Here is a 19,534-nt window from a genome sequence, read left to right on the forward strand (position 1 = left end):
TTTAAGACCGTTCACAGCATGAATTGTTTCTAGCACACGGGCAATGGCTCTGACTTCTTACATCTATCTTGTATAACTAAACCGTGATTTAGAAGAACCCCAAATCCTACTCTCAGAGTTTCAACCACAAATGTAGAGCTCAGCATAGACAGTGAACATCAAGTGCCCTGCACTGTAATAAACCAGACGTATCCAGTACAGAGCGGCCCTCCCAGAAGTCTGTCGACCAGCTATCACTTATCTAGGAGTCATCACAGACTGGTCTCCTCCAGGACACAAACACCAACCTCAAGACAAACAACACACTAGGAGGAAAACAAGTGACAAGAGAGAGCATCCTTTTCTCCAAATGTTGCCTGCAACTTGGACAGAGACGACCACTGCCTGTCCTGGGGTCCCTGTGTGTGCACATCTGGGGTCAGACAGAGGCTCTTGTTCCAACACCTCCCCAACATCATGAAGCTACGGAAGGGAGCAGCAAACAGAAAGACACTGTGCTCAGCACTTTCCTTCATGGCCTCATCTCCTGAGTGCTAAACTGCCCAGCCTGGGTTTGAACCTCCTCCTCTTCCAGCCTCCCTGGATGCTGGGACTGCAGGCATGTGCCACCACGCCTGGCTTGCACACCTGTTCTCAGCAATGTTCCCTCACCTCTGCTTTTATAACTTACCTTGGCCACCAACATTTGCTGTTGGTTTTCAATTTGCTGCTGTTGCCTCGCTGCCATATCCTGGAGCTCTGAGAGGGTGAGTTCAACACGCGGATTCCCAACCTGCAGAGAATAAGAAGTCCTCACTGAGACGTATTTCATCCGCACAGCCCTTTTTCCAGTGTAGGAACACACACACCAGGATTTTAAATAGGTCCCTAAAGGAGAATGGGAGTTCTTTTTTCATAGGAATCTCTCCTACTTGTGCACTGCTAATGAAGGAGGACTTAAAGGAGCACATTTTTCCCAGGCGTGAGAAGCTCCCCTCGCTCCCTCGGACCTCCCTCCCCTTGTCTGTAGCTGTAACTCCTTGTTCTGGTACAGATGAATCGCTAACCATGACCTACAAACAGAGTCTCAGTCATCTTGTTCTCACAGGAGTCCCAATGCTCTGTCTTCTCTCAAGGCTGAATCACAAACTGCCCGTCCTTGTCCTGTCTCATGAAACTCACTTGCTTCGTCACCAGAAAGACCAACCCTACGACCAAATGTCTGCTGAGCTGGTGTTCACCGTATCCCAGTGGCCTCTCCTGTCTCTTACATCCTAGAACACTCTCATTCCATGTAAATAATAGATAAAAATGTTTTCGAGGGCTGGGGATTTAGCTCAGTGGTGCTGCCGCCTGCCCTGCAAGCACAAGGACTGGAGTTCGATCCGGGGTACCAAAAAAGCAACAACAACAACAAAAACAAACAAAAAAATGTTTTGGAAATAACATTTTCTAATACATAAACATCAGATACTATATTTAATAAGAGGCTCAACATTAAGCAAACCTTGGCAAATGTGAATCTTAACATTCCTCTGCTTGGACCAGGGATTTATTAGGTGTATTTGGGCAAATGGGGCTGTCAAATGTTTAAGGACACATAGCCAAAAAAGTAAATTGAAGGTGACACCCAAGGACAGGTGTCATGTCACTGTCGCCTACTCTTGAGAAACTGAAATAGATTCTAAAATACAAATATTCATTAAAAGCACCTTAGGTAGGGCCGGGGATTTAGCTCAGTGGTTCTGCCGCCTGCCTCGCAAGCGCAAGGACCCAAGTTTGATTCCTGGAACCAAAAAAAAGTAATAAAAGCACTTTAGGTATGGCCTACAGGAGGAACTGACACATCACCTGACAAAGAACCACATCTGTGACGTGAATGCAAACAGGAAACATCTAAAGGAGGGGCAACTAGTCAGGCGCCCCCTCTGTAGCAATGCCCTGAACCATGTGCTTCACACAAGCACACCCACTGGCACCTCGGAATACCCGAGACAGGCGCCATGGCACCACGCTCCACAGACAAGAGGGGCAGCAGAGGGCTACAGCACGTGTGAGGTGAGAGGGGACAGTCTGCATCCCAGGCCCTTCCCAGGGCACATTTGGCGCTAAGCCCCACTGCACGCCTGGTGGTTCTCGCCCTGTGCCCTGTGTTCTTCCAGACAAGGCCATGTGGTGCGGTCGTGAACCACACGTGGTGTGGAGCCATGGGGAGGGCAAAGAGCATGCCGAGGAGCAGCTCAATGAGTTGGTCTCCCCCAAACCTTTTACTTGTGACCTTGGAGGCCAGAGTCCCTCCTCAGAAGCCCACTTCCTACCCCAAATCTCACACACACTCTTAGGACCCCCCCTTTACCTTCCACCACCCTCAGTCCTCCTACAATTCGTAGCAGTCACTTGCAGTCTGTTACCTTGGCTTCTGTACTTCCAAACTTTTATAGTATTTGGGCACATTCTTGACTCTAGACAAATGGAATCATGACTTGTTCAATAGCTTTACCTGGAATAAATTCTGTTTGTCTACAACTCCTGAGGGAGCACTGTGGAGCAAGCCTTTCTCTGAAACTAGTATTTCGGGGTTGTGAATGTCACTCTGTGACAGAGCATTTGCCTTGCACAAACATGGTCCTGGCTGACCCCTAGCACGACAAAGCCAAACAAAAACCCAGATATTTCAAGGAGATACCGAAATTTCCATTTGAAAAGAAATGTGTTTATCCCATCAAAAGAAGTCTGGCAGAAAAGTCCAAATGACTGAAAGACTATTTCTACTTTAACGCTCATAAAAGTTACTAATTTCCACCTACTAAGATTTCCCAGTCACTTTCTTTTTTTTTTTGGTACCGGAGATCGAACTCGGGACCTTGCACTTGCAAGGCAGGCAGCGGCACCACTGAGCTAAATCCCCGGCCCTTCTTTCCTGTTTTTAAAGTAACTGTCATGAATGTATTATTCTTCCTCCAGCACACAGGCAAAAGCGGCCCAGGACATGAGTGTCTCCACGCGGGTTCCGGAATGCACAGCCTCAGAGGGACCCTTCTGCACTAGCTGCCACGAGACAGGGCTGCTGACAGACAGCTTCTCATGGACACAAGACACCAGGTCCTCCCATGCACTCGGTTCCATGCTACAGAGAGCACTCCAGGAGGGCAGAGGAACTGCTGCAAGTCTGAGTCCCTTGCCTCTTGGGTCCAGATGTGGCACTGCAGCTGCACTGAGCACTTGACCCTCCTAGAGTGCACATGGTACCATCTCAGCGGCCACACCCAAGATAGGGAAGGTCTGTTTCCATGATGACTACAGCAAGGAGACCTCTTCCCACCACTTCTACTGCACACTGTACTGGAGGTCCTGGATTAAGGTGCCAGTGGGAATGAGGTGTGGCGAGGGGCTGCAGGCGCCACCTTCACACTGTGTTCAGAGCTGTGTGAGGAGAGATGACGCAGTGCCTGCGCAGTGAGGTGAATGACAGACGCAGTGACAAAGCGTCGGGCTCTTCCCACCTCCTGAGACCACATCAGAAGGAGCACTGGCCTTCAGGTTGTCCTGGACCATCAGCCATGTCGAAGCTTTTTTGGTGAAAAGGATTTTTGACACAGAATGCAGAAACCCATTTCCCAAAGGCAGCCCTTGCCTTTCAGCCATTATTCCAAACCAAGGTGAGAGAGAGCTGAGTTTGACTTCAGGAGAGAAGACCCCAAAGGTATTAAACCTTCAGAACTTTTACTTCTTAAACATCTTTTTTGACTAGAAAAAAAATTAACATCCATTCAACAAATCATTAAAATTATATTAATTTAATGATTTTACAACTTTAAGAAAAAACAACCCCCAAACTTTTCTGGACTCTTTCCTACCAATGCTTAGAATAATAATGAAAGGGGGCAGGAGAGAAATTGAACCATTCTATCCTCTGCTATTTACATAAAAATATTTTATATCTGCTTAAACCAAAACAGATTTTGTCAATATTCATTTATACTCTCTTTTTATGTGGCACATGTTTTCTAATCTACAAAATTAATACATGTCACATCACAGTAATGAAGGTGTTGTATATATACACTAAAAACAGTAATAAATTCTATTAAAGTAGATATTATATACAGAAATGTATGATAAATCACAGTATAGAGTTCATATCTTATTTCAGAGTGAATAATTCATTTTGTGTAATTTATTTGTATTTTTAAAATTTATATGCATTTAAATGGGTTATAAAGACACAAGGCAGCATAAGCTTCTAAGTTAACAAATATGAAACAATTTACATTTTAGTATGTACTATTCCCTTAACTGTGTAACATGAAAATTTAGCAAAATGAAGTACTTTTCAATTTTTTTAGGAAACAAAAGTGCTTCAATGCAAGTGCAATCCTTTTACCTTGGGCCTGTCTTTCCCTGAATTACATGTGCATTCATCCCCACTTACTAGTTTTTGGGGGGATTTTTTTGGTACCAGGGATCAAACTCTGGACCTTGCGCTTGCAAGGCAGGCGGTGGAACCACTGAGCTAAATCCCTGGCCCACCACTTACTTACTAGTTTTAAATTTGCCGTTTGAACTTCAGTTATTCAAACAAATTTATTACAGAATTCCCTGCTATTTCTTTTCATTGCCTCTAACAAGGAGAAACACAGCCCTGTTCCCCAGGGCACTTCAGGGTTCCTGGTTAGGTAGTCACCTGTGAGCTCAATTCTGGGCACAGTGCAGCTCAAGCCACCTCCACACCACGATGACACTTCGGAAAAGGCCTCTCAGCTGCCGCACCCAGGTCTCACAGGAAGGAAAGGGTCCTCCTGACCTGCACCCAGTGACCAGGTAGGTCACCCCTGGACTCCAGGGCTGTGCTCCAATCAAGGCCAGCTGACAGCGCTCACTCCCCAAGGAACACACAGCCGCCCCATCTGGGCCTGACCGCCCCCACAGCACCCCACCCCAAAGCGGCAGAAGGCTCACCCCAGCCTTTGTGATCACCCATCTGACCACCCCCTCTCACCAGGTTCCCTCAAGCGAAGTGCGGAATCGAGAAGCTAAGCGACCGTCTCCTCTTGTGAAGCTGCACGTGCGGGCGCGCGCACACACACACACACACACAGTGCCTACCTGCTGACACTTGTGCCTGGAGCCAGCTCACTAACAGGTGGGTCACAGGCTGTGAGCTGCGCAGCACAGGCCCTGCCCGGTCTGCTCACGGCCCCCAGTGACAGCCTCTCTGAGGGACTCGACACTTCCTCTACCTCTCAGCCCCCGCCACTCTGCTGTGGATGGCCTCTTCTCAAGCTCGAAAGCCAAACTTCCTTCATCCTGTCCTGCTCTAAGCCCACATGTTCCGCACCATTTTAGCTCCCCTCCAGATCCTTCCCACACCTCACGAACCCAAATTGCTTCTGGCCTCGGTCATCTCCCTCCCTCACCTCCCACATCCCCAGCTCCCGTCCCTGGGCTGTAAGCAATGGTGTGTGGAAGGAAGTTCATAAATAAAAAAGCCACACGATGTGCTCAAGACTGCGGCTGGCTGCTGGGCACAGTGGCACACGTCAGTAATCCCAGCATTCTGGGAAGCTGAGGCAGGAAGATTACAGGTTTGAGCCCAGCCTGAGCAAGTCAGTGACTTCGTAAGACTGTCTCAAGATAAGAAAAATTTTAAAAAGGCCTGAGCATGTAGCTTAGTGAAAGGGCCTGGGTTCAATCCACACTACTGGAAAAAAAAAGACATCACATCCAAGAGCGGCACGAAAGGACTGAGGCTGGCTCACCGCTCTACACACAAGCTGTGAACAGGTGTCAGGGAGACAGTAATGTTCTGGCACTGAACTGTCCATGGACAAGGTCACAGCACAGTGGCAATTCATTTGCCTTCTGCATGCCAGATACAGTCCTAGACCTGTAGGCAACATAGAGTAAAATGCATTTTCCTGCTGCTTTCTGTGAATGTCCTCTATTCTTTTTTTTTTTTTTTGGTACCAGGGATCGAACTTGGGTCCTTGCGCTTGCAAAGCAGGTGGTGGAACCAGAGCTAAATCCCGGCCCGAATGTCCTCTATTCTGATGAAGGGGATGAGAACCTCACACGAGAAGCAGTTAGAGATTCAACTGTGAGGACTGGAAAGCTAGCTCACGTTTTCTTGATACTTGTATTTTTGCTGCAAAATAAGTGCAGCATTCCCTAGGGTAGCAGTGAGGCTCTGGGGTGTCTCCACGCACTCCAGAACAAACACACTGCTCAGGCTGGTGTTCACTAGAAAAGGTGACGGGCAGCTTACAAGAGCAGGCCCTCCACCGAGCCTCCCCAAGCGCAGTCACCGGGGCACTGTGGGGCTAAAGCAGAGACATCTAAGACTCCTACCCTGAATAGTGAGGCCAGGTGGGAAGCTCAGCTTCTGCACATCATCATTCCTGATTTTACAGGAATTCCAGATAGAAATACTATTTCATAATGCCCCACAATGAACAAAAATAAAACATGATTTTCTCATTTTTGTGGCCCTTAGTTTAAGACTAACAAGATTTTTTAAAAAGATAAGCATATATTCTAGTCTACTGCAGATACAAAACTTCAAAAATTGCCACACTGGTGAGGAGGTGACCAAATGAGATGGTAATAGGCTACACACATGGCTTCTTGCATTTGGCTTCTTTCGTCCACTCCAGCACTTTCCCTATCTACTCATTTGCTGCACGCATCGTCATTTATTCCTTCTTACTGGTGAGCATGTAGTGTTCTGCTGGGTGGCTATACAGTACCACATCTCACCCATTTCTCCGCTGATGGGTTCGCGGGATCCTTTCCACTTTGTGACTAAGAGAAACAATGCCTCTGTGAACACTGGTGTGGCAGAGGTTTTGTTTCTCTGGGGTAACCAACCTCCAAAGTGAACAGTACACGCATGTTTAACCTGCAGCAGCTGTGAACTGTTTTCCAGAGTGAGTGCCTGCTCCCACACCCCGGCACCTTGGCTTCAGGACTCCCCCCACACCTGCCAGTGCATGCTGTGTCCGTTTACCCTTAATCATGCTCTTTGCAAAGAAAGTGGCAACCTCTTGACCAAGAAAGGATTCCATATAAATAAATGGTTCTGTAATAAGGAACTAAACCGCACCAGGACTAAGTAAGCTAGCCCATGACATGCCAAAAGTTAGGTATGAAAAAGGGGGCTTATTTTCCATGTTAAATTCTCATGTTTGCTAATTATGTGTGTGAGTCATGACTTGGAGAGCTATCAAAATAGGGTCTGAAAAACAGGCTGCCAGAACTAGATTTTTACAGATAGCAAAAACAACTACAACTCACTTGGTAATTGCAGCTGAAGCTTTTGATCACAGCTCAGCTGGGAATACAGCTTCAATCAAATGCATTTTTTTTTTGTCTTCTCAAGCAATGTTTTAAATATGATTTTTAAACTAATGGTACAATACTCCAGGTATGAGAGACATATAGTCAAGTTTCTCAAAATAAGCCATTGCCAATAATTATGGATTATAGGCACACATCTTCCATCCCAAGGCACTATTGATAGGATTTTTTTGGTCTTTCCAAATATTAGAGGGGCTGGGGATTTAGCACAGTGGTGCCACTTCTTGCCTCACAAGCACAAGGTCCCAAGTTTGATCCCAGTACCAAAAAAAAAAATGTATCCCCAAATATTAGAAAGACTAGTTTTACTATTTAATGTACACCTGAAACATTTTGCCAACATTTGCCAAAAAGTAACAGCTCTGTTGAAGACTGCAACATCCCCCAGGGGAACAGAAGAGCTCATGGTGCTGCAGACTGAGCTAGCGCGGCTCGGGCAGGTGGTGATTACCCCTGCTGCACGCAGTTCTGGAAAAACCAGGCTGTCTTTCAGACGTTTTTTTGTATAAGGACCCATCCAAAAACACACTACTTAAGTAGTGATAAAATATATATATATATATATATTTTTTTTTTTTTTTTTGTACCGGGGATTGAACTTGGGTCCTTGCACTTGCACAGCAGGCAGTGAAACCACTGAGCTAAATCCCTGGCCCAAGTAGTGATATTTTGATATACAATTTCAGACAAATAAGCACCAGTTTACTCAACCAACTGTTCACACTCAGGCCATGGCACAGCTTGATGCTGTGTGCCACGCTTGCATGAATCCAAACAGAGGTCTTTGGTTTTGCGGCCCTGAGCCAGTGACCAGGAGGGTGGCTCCTGGATGCTCACATCTCCATCCTGATGTACACAGCTCCCAGTGCTGTGGCTCAGAAGTGCCCTCATTAGCTTACATCGCCCTAGAATGCTTTCTTTTCTTATACCTGCTTTAAGGTCAATCTGAGTGCAGTCTCCCCAGAGTTGAAAACTTGGTGATAAAAATGATGCAGAAGGATGACTTGCACTTCAAAGTCCTTCCAAAGGATGGTTCCCCTGCACCCTGCCGCCAACAGCTACACTTACTGAGAAACATTTCTGGTCTCCTTTGCTGGGTACAGTAGGCTTGCATTATACGACACTTTATGTGCCAACTGTATTTATATGTTGTTTTGAAACATGTTTTCATCATTCAATTCTTTTATTTCATACTTGTGAGGGTTATTTATACATGAACAGTCCTTTTTTTTTTTTTTTTGAGATAACATCTTGCTACATTCTCAAAGCGGATCTTGAATGCCTGGACTCAAGTGATCCTCCTGCCTCAGCCTCCCAAGTAGCTAGGACTATATAGGTATGCATCACCACACCACGTTTATTCATGTCTTCGTTGGTTATATGGTTTCATGTCTGTGAAGATGATTTCTGAGTCGACAGTACATCTTCACCCATTTTACAGGCCATGCATTAGTTATCTATTGCTAAAAAGCAGACCACTTCTAAATTTGACGGCTTACACAAAGATGAACACCTCTTATTGCTTAGCTCTGTGGGTAACAGACTCAAGAGCAATGTGGTGGTAGATTCCAGCTTGAGGCTTCTCCTAAGACTAAGTCAAATGTCAGCTGGGACATAGTCGCTTTATGGATGGCCTGGGGTTCAAGGATCTAGCCTAGAGATGGCTCAATGCCCTGGCCTACTCCTGGGCACAGGCCGCCAGGGGGAGCCGCAGTTCCTGCCCGCATGGGGCTCTACTCAGAGCCGTGAAGGGTCCTCGTCACAGTGAGGAGTCCAAGACAGAGTCCCAGGGAAGACAGCCTTTTCATAAACTCACCTCAGAAGGAAAAGCAAATCACTAAGTGGGAGAGGAGGGAACTTGGCTCCATGTTTTATTTTATTTTATTTTTTTCAGTACCAGGTATCAAACTCAGGACCTTGCGCTAGAGAGGCAGGCGCAGTGCCGCTGAGCTCCATGTTTTAAAGGGATGTATGTTAAAGAATTTGCAGAGATTTTAAAAACCACTTCAGCCACTTACTGTAAAATCGTATAATGACTCTGGAGAATTTAATTCTATCATTCTCTTATTTCCACTAACAGGAGTTCAGATCTATTCCAAGCAGCATGGTCACAATCCAGAGGAGAGAGTGAGCATGTAAAATCTTCAAGGCAGCTAGGTTTCAGTGCAGCCAACAGAAACTTTAGCTATAAATGGCACTTGTTCCCTCAAAGCCTAACATATGTTCCTTAGTGCTCAGCTGACAGAAGAAATTAAAAAACTTACTGGCACATAGGTCACTTTAGATGTTCCTAATTTTAATAATCAAGCAAATAGCCTCCCTTTTAATTATTATAAACAAGAATATCATTGTAATGTTATTTGAGGAACAAAAGATAAATTCTGCAAGCTTCAGTGAGACGCCAGGGATCAGCTACACAGCCCTGCACTCAGGTGGTGTGGAGAACACGCCTCCACTGTGGCCCAGCTGTGCACTCAGCCTCTCTCTGACCAAACTCCTCTTGTTCCTTAAAGGCTGGGCATCCTCCTTTTACTCTCCCTTGTGGCTCTAGCCTTTTTCCAGAAACTTCAGCACCATCTCTGACTGGAGTCCACCTTGCTCTACACGTGAGGGGCTGTTCTACAGCTCTGCATGCCCCTCTATCTGAGCCTGCCTCTCCGCTCCAGAACCTGACCTCCCCACATCCACATTTCACCCAGCTCTTCCTGCTGTCCACAGTGCCCGTCCCCCTACTCCCGACCCCCCTAGACAGTGGCTATGCCATCTGCTTCCCGAGGTTTTTCCTGATTCTCTAAGGAATCCCTCGTACAATTGTTCTGTTATTCAGGATGTTTATCCACTTTCAGAGATAGGAAGAACTCAGTGTTTCTAAATGAACTGGGACTCCAGAGACTTAACACTTCCATACACCTAAATTTATAGTTGTCTTAGCTGAAGCTTACAAAAGTTCCTTGGGAGGAGGGCTCCTAAGCTTATTTTACCGATCAGAGAGCTGTGCCTCCAGACATCTGGTGTCTGGCTGTGCCCTGGGTTGGGTCAGTAGCAGTGCCACTGTTTCTTGCCAGGCTGCACACAGGTAACCAAGACAGCTCCTAAGCAAAGACACTTCTGTCAAAGGGTACACAATGCCAGACACCAGGGACACTTAGTAGCTTCATCATATGAAAATACTGCATCTGTAGATCAAAAATGGTCAAACACCAACAATTTCATGCAGTTCAACCCAACAGAAAAGGGTTAGTTCCCCTACGCCCTTGAAAAATGGAAAACAAAGATAACCTGATTCAAGAATAAAATAATAAAGAGAACCCTAAGTGACTGTTTGTGGAAGATTATGAGACGTGACAATGTGGACAAAATCCCCTGCCCCAGGCACGGTGGCCGAGGTGGCTGCTGCCCAATGAGTGTCTCTGCAGCGAGGCTGAGGGTGCGTGATGCCATCCCTGCCTCTCTCTGGACAGCTCCACTCATGGCTGTGAAGGTCTTTTACGAGCAAATGAAATGATTCTAAAGCCTCAGTCTGGCCACTTTTCTTGGGATGGATCTCCAAGAATTTGTTTTCTTGGGTAGGAATAATGATCTTATATAAACAAATGTTTCTTTTTAAAGATTTCTACAAAGAGAGCTCACTCTGTAGCTGGTAACTTCTTGCATTTATGCTATCATCTCAAGAAATGACACTGTTCTCTAAATTGCAATTCATAGATAACTGGATAGTTTCTGTGTTCCTATTACCATATCCTTGGGTATTTTACTTTCAAACAGTTTCTTTGAAAGTAAGTCTCTAAGGGTGAAGCAGTGGTGACTCCACTGTGAAGCACAGAAAATGAGGACATAACCAGGCTACGGGCTCATCTCCCTCCCGCCCACCCTGACATGCCATTCCCAGGGTGGTACCACGGGACCCTTCCCAAACAGCTTGCTTGAGTGAACCCCAAAGGACTGTGTGGCTCTGAGCACAGTGAAGATGTGGCACCTGCTGCAGGCACCCCAGCTCGGCCCCTTTCCGTGTCCCTCCTCCAACCTGTCCTCACATTCTGGCCCTTCTCCCCCAGGGCAGAACTCTGCCGCCCGAGTCTCCTGCCTCTCCCTTTATGTCTCTGCAGAAGCCTCTCACTTCTGAGAAATCTTTCCTGATATCCACCTCGATGCACTTAATCCAACCTAATCCTATTATTTTGGTGCCTTCTTCTACTCTTCCTACACTTCTAGCACAACTGAGATTTGCTTCTATATTCATCTCCTAAAACACCTTTTCTGTGGAATCTGTGACCAGACTCTGAATAGCTTCCACCAAGCATCTTGCTTTTATAATATTTGTTGTCTAAAACTGAAATAAATTGGATAGAACTGCTTTTAAAAGAATAAAGAAGCAGGGCATGGTGGTGCACACCTGTAGTCCAAGCACTCTGGGAGGGTGAGGTAGGAATATATCACAAGTTTAAGCCCAGCCAGTGACTTATTGAAACTCTATCTCAAAACAAAAAATTTTTTAAAAGGGCTTGGAGATGTAGCTCAATGTGCAGGCCCTAGGTTCAATCCCCAGAACTGCCAAAAGAAAAAAAAGAGAGAGAGGGGAGAGAAGAGGAAGGGAGGACAGGACAGGACAGGACAGGAGAGGACGGGGGAGGAAAGGAGAGGAGAGGGGAGGGGAGGGGAGGGGAGGGGAGGGAGACTGATGAAAGAAACAACAGAGAAATTCTAAGCCTAACAGGTAATCCCTGACTGCTCTTTGGTAATTCTTTAAACTGCACATGTTTTATACATTCTTCTGCATAGATATTTCATAATGAAAGATAAAGAATTACAGCCAGTGCCCTATATAGCAACTTAGTCATCACAAGGTGTTCAAAAGAAATCAAACTACTCCTAGTTTTTAAAGGTATAAGTGGCTTCTCAAGTATAATGTCATTGTAGGGCCGGGGATTTAGCTCAGTGGTTCTGGCACCTGCCTCAAAAGCACAAGGCCCCGAGTTCGATCCCTGGTACCAGAAAAAAAAAAAAAAAGTAATGGCTCTCAAGTATAATGTCATTGTAAAAATGACAAACATCCTTAAAACAAAACTCCGGCAATATAACTAGGATACGATGTATTTATACTCATAAAATACTCTATAAAATATTAAATCAACACCCTTTTGTGCTTCTTCAAGGTTGTACACCTGCAGGTTTGGAGAACAGTTTTGCTTGCCTGGTAAGCAAATAAGAACAGGTGGTGCTGACACCAAGACAGATTATGAACATGGATGCTGCCTTTTTCCTTCTCAGGTGCTTGGATTGAACCCAGGGCCGGTGCTGCCAGGTAAATGCTCCACTACTGAGCTCCACCCCAACCCCTTCTTAAGTTTTTATTTTAAAACAGGGTCTTACTGAGTTTTCCAGGCTGACCTCTCACTTGTGAGACTCCTGCCTCAGCATCTGAAGGAGCTGCAATTGCAGGCATGCACCTGGCTGCATATGTATGCTTTTGTTTGTCTGTTTTGTTTTGTTTCTGTTTATTGACTGACTGCAGTACTGGGGATTAGACCCAGGGCTTCAGTACTGAGCTACATCCATTTTTTTTTTTTTTTTTGAGACAGGGTCTAAGTTACTAAATTGCCCAGGATGAGCTTGAATTTGTGATCCTCCTCCCTCAGCCTTTAAGACTGCTGGGATTACAGTGGGATTACAGACACTATGCCACCGGGCTGGAGTATATGCATATATATATATATACTTTTTTTTTTTTTGGTACTGGGGATCAAACTTGGGACCTTGTGCTTTCAAGGCAGGTGCTGGAACCACTGAGCTAAATCCCCGGCTCTATGCTTATATTTTTAATCACATAAAATGTTCAGTAAAATTTTTTTTGTTTTTGTTTTTTGTGGTTTGTTGTTGTTGTTCAGTAAAACTGACCCTTTTGTTTCTCTATGTTCTGGAACTAGAATATTTCTAATTCCAACAATTACAATTACCAAGTCTTATAAATTAGTAAGAGCCCAATTAAGCCCAATTAAGGGCAGAAAGTGTAGCTCAGTGATAGAGTACATGCTTAACACACACAAGGCTGAGTTCACTTAAAATTTAACCCTAAGAAAACAGGACAAGTTGGGTGTGGTAGCACATGCCTGTACTCCCAGCACTCAAGAGGCTAAGGCAGGAGGACTGTCAGGAGTTTGAGGATAAGCTGGGCTACCTAGTGAGTTCAAGGCCAGCCTGAACTATATGGTAAGACTCTGTCTCAAAACAAACAAACAAACAAACCAACCAACCAGGACAAATGCTTCTAGGACACATAAACAAAATGTGACTTTTCCCTTTGCTGACTGGGCTGTGTCCTCTGTGAGTCCTCCTAGCAAATCACAGAAGGGGGGGGGCGTGTCTTGGGAATACAGAATGAGAATAAACTACTGCACCTATATAGCACAAAGTTAAGCTACCCCAGAGATTACCCTGACTTGTTGACCTGCAATTTGTAGAGAGCAGAACGTTCTCAGCTTCTTGCCTCAGCAGTTACTAATGGGCATGAATCACACAACTCAGCATCTTGCCCTTCTCTTCCAACCCACGCACCGGCCTCCTCAGAGCTGCTGCTTGATCTTTTCTTAGCTGTCTCAATCCAAAAAGCAGAAGGCTTAGTGTGCCATTATTCTACATCCAGGACATAAACAAAAACCTTCTTGGAGAAAGATGTTTTTAACATTTTAATAACTTAAAATGCACATGGAAGTGCTCAGGAGATAATAAAGTGCTTTACAAGGTACGGCATTATTAGGCTTAAAAGGCAGGTGTGTATGCCATAAAACACAGCGACATCTTTGATGTGGTGCTCTCAGCACAAGTTATTCCTCTTGACTAGGCTCCATACCTTCCTGTAATTATAACTCACACAAAAGGTACAAACATTTCTAACTTTGGTTTCAGGTTTTAGTTTTGTTGCTCTTAAAATGTACATATTGGTCTCTAGGTTAACAAGAAGAAACCTCAACGAAGAAAAGATCAGAGCCCATCATGCCAAAACCAGCCTTCTCCCTCTCTTACGCCACGGGAGTCCTCTCCTTGTGAGGCCTCCACACAGCACATGAACATGACCTCAGGTCAGCACCCCAGCCAGCCAATATATTTCTGGCATTGTCTCAGAAGACCAGAATATGCTACATCTCTGAACTTAAAAGGATCTTCCAAATGCTGCTGGGCAAGTAAGTTCTGAAAGCTCACTCTTGCGTGTGCCTGTAGCCTGGAGGCTCCCAAAGCCGGCAGGCAACACGGTCACTGGGGACTGTCCCAGACGCCGAGTCACAGTCCCCACTAGTGCCCGTCTGAAGACTTCTGAAGCAGATAAGCCGGCTCTAGGGGGCTCTAGGTCTGCAGTGGACAAGTATGTTAGACGGTTGGAATGAGAAAAGGATTTGTGCAATGATCTTTAAAACATGGAATATAAAGGAGAATTTATAATCTTGATATCAGGAATATTTCTAAGTGACACAGGGATGATGACACTGAAACCGAAGAGAGGAAAATATGATCAAGTATACCACACAGCTCTGCAGTGGATACCTGCAAAATCTGAAATAACTACTAATGGATAGTCAATTTATAGAGAAAGTATAAAAGGCTTGGTTATAGTTGGACAACAGCATGCAAATACTGTCAACCTTCACAATGCACAAGTCTGCTACAAATGAAAAAGTTGGAAAGTAGGAAGATGGAGAAAGGGTGAGGGGCCAATATCCTTCTATTACAAAGAGGGAGGTCCAGAGGTTCTGCTTAAAGTCAACAGTACAAGAAGCAGAGACTTAAGTACTAGTTAAACATTCCTAATCCAAAATCCAAAACAGCACTAACTGGATTTCTGGATTGGCCATGCTCAACCAATAAAGTCTACAAATATTCCAAAATCTGAAATGCTTCTGGTTCCAAGCATTTTGGAAAAAGAGTCCTCAATCTGTGTATCATTTAGAGTCACACAGGCAGCTGACAAAAGGACTAAAACAGCAATTCAGTACTTGCTCAAATACAGTGAATGAGCCAGCTGCGAAGCCTGGGAACTGTGGACTCCGTTTTCACCCGAGCATCTACCTGGGCTATGCACTGGGCTAGGAAGCACCATGCCCAACCATATACCTAATTGGTGCCAGAGCTAGAGAAACAAACCAATTAATTCTCCAGTCTTAAAATTATTTGGAAAAGTTATGACTAAAACTTCCAGAAAAGACCAGGTTGCAAATTTCTCTATACACTATACCCACTGTTTCAATGCACAGCAGCATTCCTCAGAAAGAAGCCTTCTGCCCTCTTCCTCGCTCTAAGCAATGCTTGGCCTCCTGGCCAGCTCTGCAACAGAGTGACAAAGGAGACAAGGAGCTTCTCACAACAGTCAGATGCCCAGAAGACTTCACACCAGCAGGCGACCAGAATGTCATGAAGACATGACCCTGGGTCCCCATTCCAGGACAGGCACAGGTGGAGGGGTGGACGGTCCTGCTCAGACGAGACTCCATCTGGTCAGGGACCACAGTGTGGGGCGACAGAATCACTCAGGGGCTGCTTTTTATAACTTCATAACACGCTCTGAAATAGTAGACCCAAGTGCAAGGCCCCGAGTTTGATCCCCAGTACCAAAAGAAAAGAAACAGTAAAAAGACTACTTCTACCCAAATCATTCTTCAAAAGCAGATGCTAACCCAAAGCTCTCTAGCTCCCAGGGGTGAGAATGTAGTCCAGCTAAAGCTTTTCCACCAGGCACAAGGCTCAGCTCCACGCCCCAGAACCACAACAGCAAACAGCCTACCCATCCCTGTGAAAGTGATTTTGAAACCCAGCTGAGCTCGCCAGGACTCACCCCATTTTCAGTACGTCTTTCTACAGGTACATTTATCACATTTCTTTGAGTTCTCTGCTCTTGGGTCTGGCGGCCACCTAAAGAAACAAAAGAACCAAACTTACTAAAAGTGGTATCAGAAAAAACAATTCTCCTATCTATTCATTCATTCAAGTATTTATTGAACACAGTGCAAAATGCCAAGTTAAGAAATCCAAAATTTATTTATTTATTTTGGTACTGGGGATTGAACTCGGGTCCCTGTCTTGCGCAGCAGGCAGCAAAACCACTGAGCTAAATCCCTGGCCCAAGAAATCCAAGATTTAATACAGCTGGAAAAATGTTTTACAATTAGTGTTCTATATATCAAGTTATTTAAATGAAGTCTTTTCTTTTACATTCTATCTCAGAATTTTTTCCCCTCTATTACTAGGACTGATCCAGGGCCTTAGCAGTGCACTACATCTCCAGCTCTTTTATTTAAAAAAATGTTTAAAAAGTTATTTTGAGACAGGATCTTGCTATATTGTCCAGGGTGGTGAACCTGTGATCCTCCTGCCTCAGCCTCCCATTGTGCTGGGATATAGGCGTGCACCATCTATCTCAGAATCTTGAAATTGACTTATCAAAAAGCTTTTCATGTTTAAAATGGCGGGCCGGGGATTTGGCTCAGTGGTTCCACCACCTGCCTCCCAAGCACAAGGATCCAAGTTCAATCCCTAGTACCCCCCCCAAAAAAAGAAAAAGAAAAAACATTTAAAATGGCAAAGATGGTAAATCTTGTCATATATATTTTAATACAGTTTAATTTTTTTCAAAAAGCTTTTATATTTTAGAAGAGATTAAGGCAGAATTTATTACCCAGTAATGAAACAAATGAAAGCAAAAAACCCTGATCTTCATTAACTGGATAAAAACTGAGATGGCACATTCTCTCAAATTTGGCAGTCTTCTGAGGCCCCATTTGTTCCATAAAAACTAAAAGTTTCATTGCAAAAAGGAATCAAGTTAAACTTGAAAAGACCTCTATGTGCCCCATCATATTCTTTGCACACACAGGCGCCCCTGAGCACCAAGGCTGGCCCCGTCTCAGCCCACCTGGCTTGCAGTGGGGTCCCATGCAGAACCACAGCCCCAGAGCCGCTCTAGACACACGACCTCCAGGGCCTGGACCCCCAACGCTGAGAGGTGGGGACCAGAAACGACAAGAGATTTTGAGCCCTATAGCTCTAATAATTTACAGGCAACTTAAACAAGGACCAAGATATTCAAATTAATTTAATATTATTCAATTGCTACCTCTTGTAAAGAGCAATCTATCAAGAAATTAGAACACTATAAACATATGAAACTTACACCAAGTGCGAACTTAAATCTTAAAAAAGAAACCTAGGAACCTTGCATTCACAGTCGGGAAACACTGACACACTCGAGCACTCGACTACACTGCCAGCCCTCCAACGCGTCACAGAACGCCTGCCCCTCAGGCCCTCAGCCCCTCAGCCCCTCAGCTCTCAGCTAACCCCGTGAGGATGTGCACAAGCAGGCAGGGTGGCAGGTCCAGGACTGCACCTGTGTGCCCACGCGGCCTCACCAACCCCGTCACATGCCTCCCTGCTCTGGGCCTGCTGGCTGGAGGACCCTCGCCAGGTGCAGTCACTGTTACAAGCGCTGGTTTCCCAGGTGTACTGAGGAGGGCAGCGACGGTTCTCTCAGTCCCACCCCGTACTGTGAGGATGGGCTCTTCCTGCTGCACCTGCAGCTGTGCACAGTGAACACCCACACATGCTCTCCATCTTACCATCCAGTGAAGACTATCTCGCCTTGCAGGGCAAGGGTGAGTGCGGGTCCCCCACGCGGGCCTTGGGACATAAGTGGAGCGACGCGTGAGTGAGCCGTACTCTCTGCCAGCTGCCTCCAGCTGGGGGGGGCGGCATACTTGACCCAAGCGGAGGCACAAAGCCGAGGGGGGGCATAGCATGAGAACAGGATTCCATGTGGGACAGACCAGGCATGAACTTCAAGGAGTCTGTGAGAAGGGAAGGCAACCAGGTGGGGAAATGGAAGGTTGTGTCACAAATGGCAAGAGTGACGGGGGAGCAGACGCCCTGCTTAGCATTCGGAGGGCGTGGAGGGGTGTATAGGAGTTTGGTTCTCCTGTGCCACGCCCAGGAGAGGAAGTTGCTCCCATCACCACACCCCGCTCAGCCCCCGTCTCCCACACCAACCCCTCTATCTCGCAGCAGCCACTCACCCTCCAGCCCTGCTCTTCCTCAGCCCACGCAAGGCCTATGTCCTCCAGGCACCTTCCTCAGTGCCTGGCCCTTGTGCATGCAGCTGGCCCGCTCTGCTCACACACTCGCCGTCTCCACCACCAGCCCGAGCAGTGCCACAGGGGACAAGGACAGTCTCCCTGTGGCCAGTCCTGTCACCTTCCTTACCACTCGGGACAGTCTAAGTGCTCCTAACACCCCTAAACTCTAGGGAAAAGTCAGAAAAATCCCATTCCTCAGCATATTAAGATTTATGTATACATATTCCATCACTAAGAGTAAAGAGCTGGCCTTTTTAACTTAAGTACAGCCAGTTACGGGACGGTATAGCTATCTGGAGAGCTCCGGTAGAGCTGAAGCGAATCCTAGCACTAGAGAAGCACATCAGGTGTCAGCGGCCGGAGCGTCTTTCCCGGGACTGCCCTAGAGAGGAGCCCTGTGCAAGGTGCCCGGACGCAGAGCTGGCCCGGAGCCTGGGTATCTGGACTGCAGACACCAAGAGGAGACAGCAGACAGGATTCCAACGGCAAAGCTGTGAAAGGTGGTCTTGAGCAGAAAGCAGCTCAGTTTCCTTTAATATAGAATACAAATAAAGGAGAACTTACAACAAGCAAGTTTTATTTTACAAAAGGTTGTCCTTTTTTGGCTTTTGTTTTATATTTTTAAATACCAGAAATAACCCACAATCACTATAAAACAGTAAGTAAAAGGTGTAAGTCGACAGCATTTAAATATCAGAAAATATCCCATTATTTTCTTTAAATTTTAATTAAAAAGGTAAATACTCACGTGGTTCAAATGTCAAAAAGGCACACGTGTAAATACTGTATAGTTTCTCTAGTGTGAGAAACTAAAGTGTAAATAAGGACTAAAAGGTATAGTAGATAATGTGAAATAGGAAGAAAAGGGGCAAAGGGGAAGGGAAGTGGGAGGGGTAGGGGGAAGGTAAGAAGGGAATGGAACTAATATGAGAAAATGAAAAATGGAAACAAAGTCTTTGTAAATAGGGAGGGGTGGAAGGGTTGAACGGAGGGCAGGGGAATGGCGAAAAAATAAGAACCGAGAGACTATGTAAAGGTGCAAATTTCCAATGATGTATGTCATTATATTGTATACCTAAAACGTA

General features: G+C 45.6%; 1 protein-coding gene across 6 annotated transcripts in view; it reads right to left on the minus strand.

Moving 5' to 3' along the window:
• Ppp1r13b (protein phosphatase 1 regulatory subunit 13B) overlaps window positions 1–19,534 on the minus strand; it is an 83,726-nt gene that overhangs the window by 17,883 nt on the left and 46,309 nt on the right. For 5 of the 6 annotated variants that reach the window (XR_002389081.2, XM_004836881.4, XM_087195154.1 and 2 more), the window contains exons 4-5: window positions 16,157–16,233; window positions 671–772 (exon numbers count right to left, since the gene is read on the minus strand). Coding sequence is in view for 5 of the 6 variants with exons in the window: in XM_004836881.4 (XP_004836938.1) it covers window positions 671–772; window positions 16,157–16,233 (179 nt within the window). In the remaining variant the exon portion in view is untranslated. The remainder of the gene's footprint in view (window positions 1–670; window positions 773–16,156; window positions 16,234–19,534) is intronic. The other variant, XM_021243781.2, reaches the window with a different exon arrangement.

The sequence above is a fragment of the Heterocephalus glaber genome, unplaced genomic scaffold (assembly GCF_053883595.1).
Source record: "Heterocephalus glaber isolate CG9 unplaced genomic scaffold, H.glaber_assembly_v1.0 deba00001608, whole genome shotgun sequence".
Taxonomy (NCBI): domain Eukaryota; kingdom Metazoa; phylum Chordata; class Mammalia; order Rodentia; family Bathyergidae; genus Heterocephalus; species Heterocephalus glaber.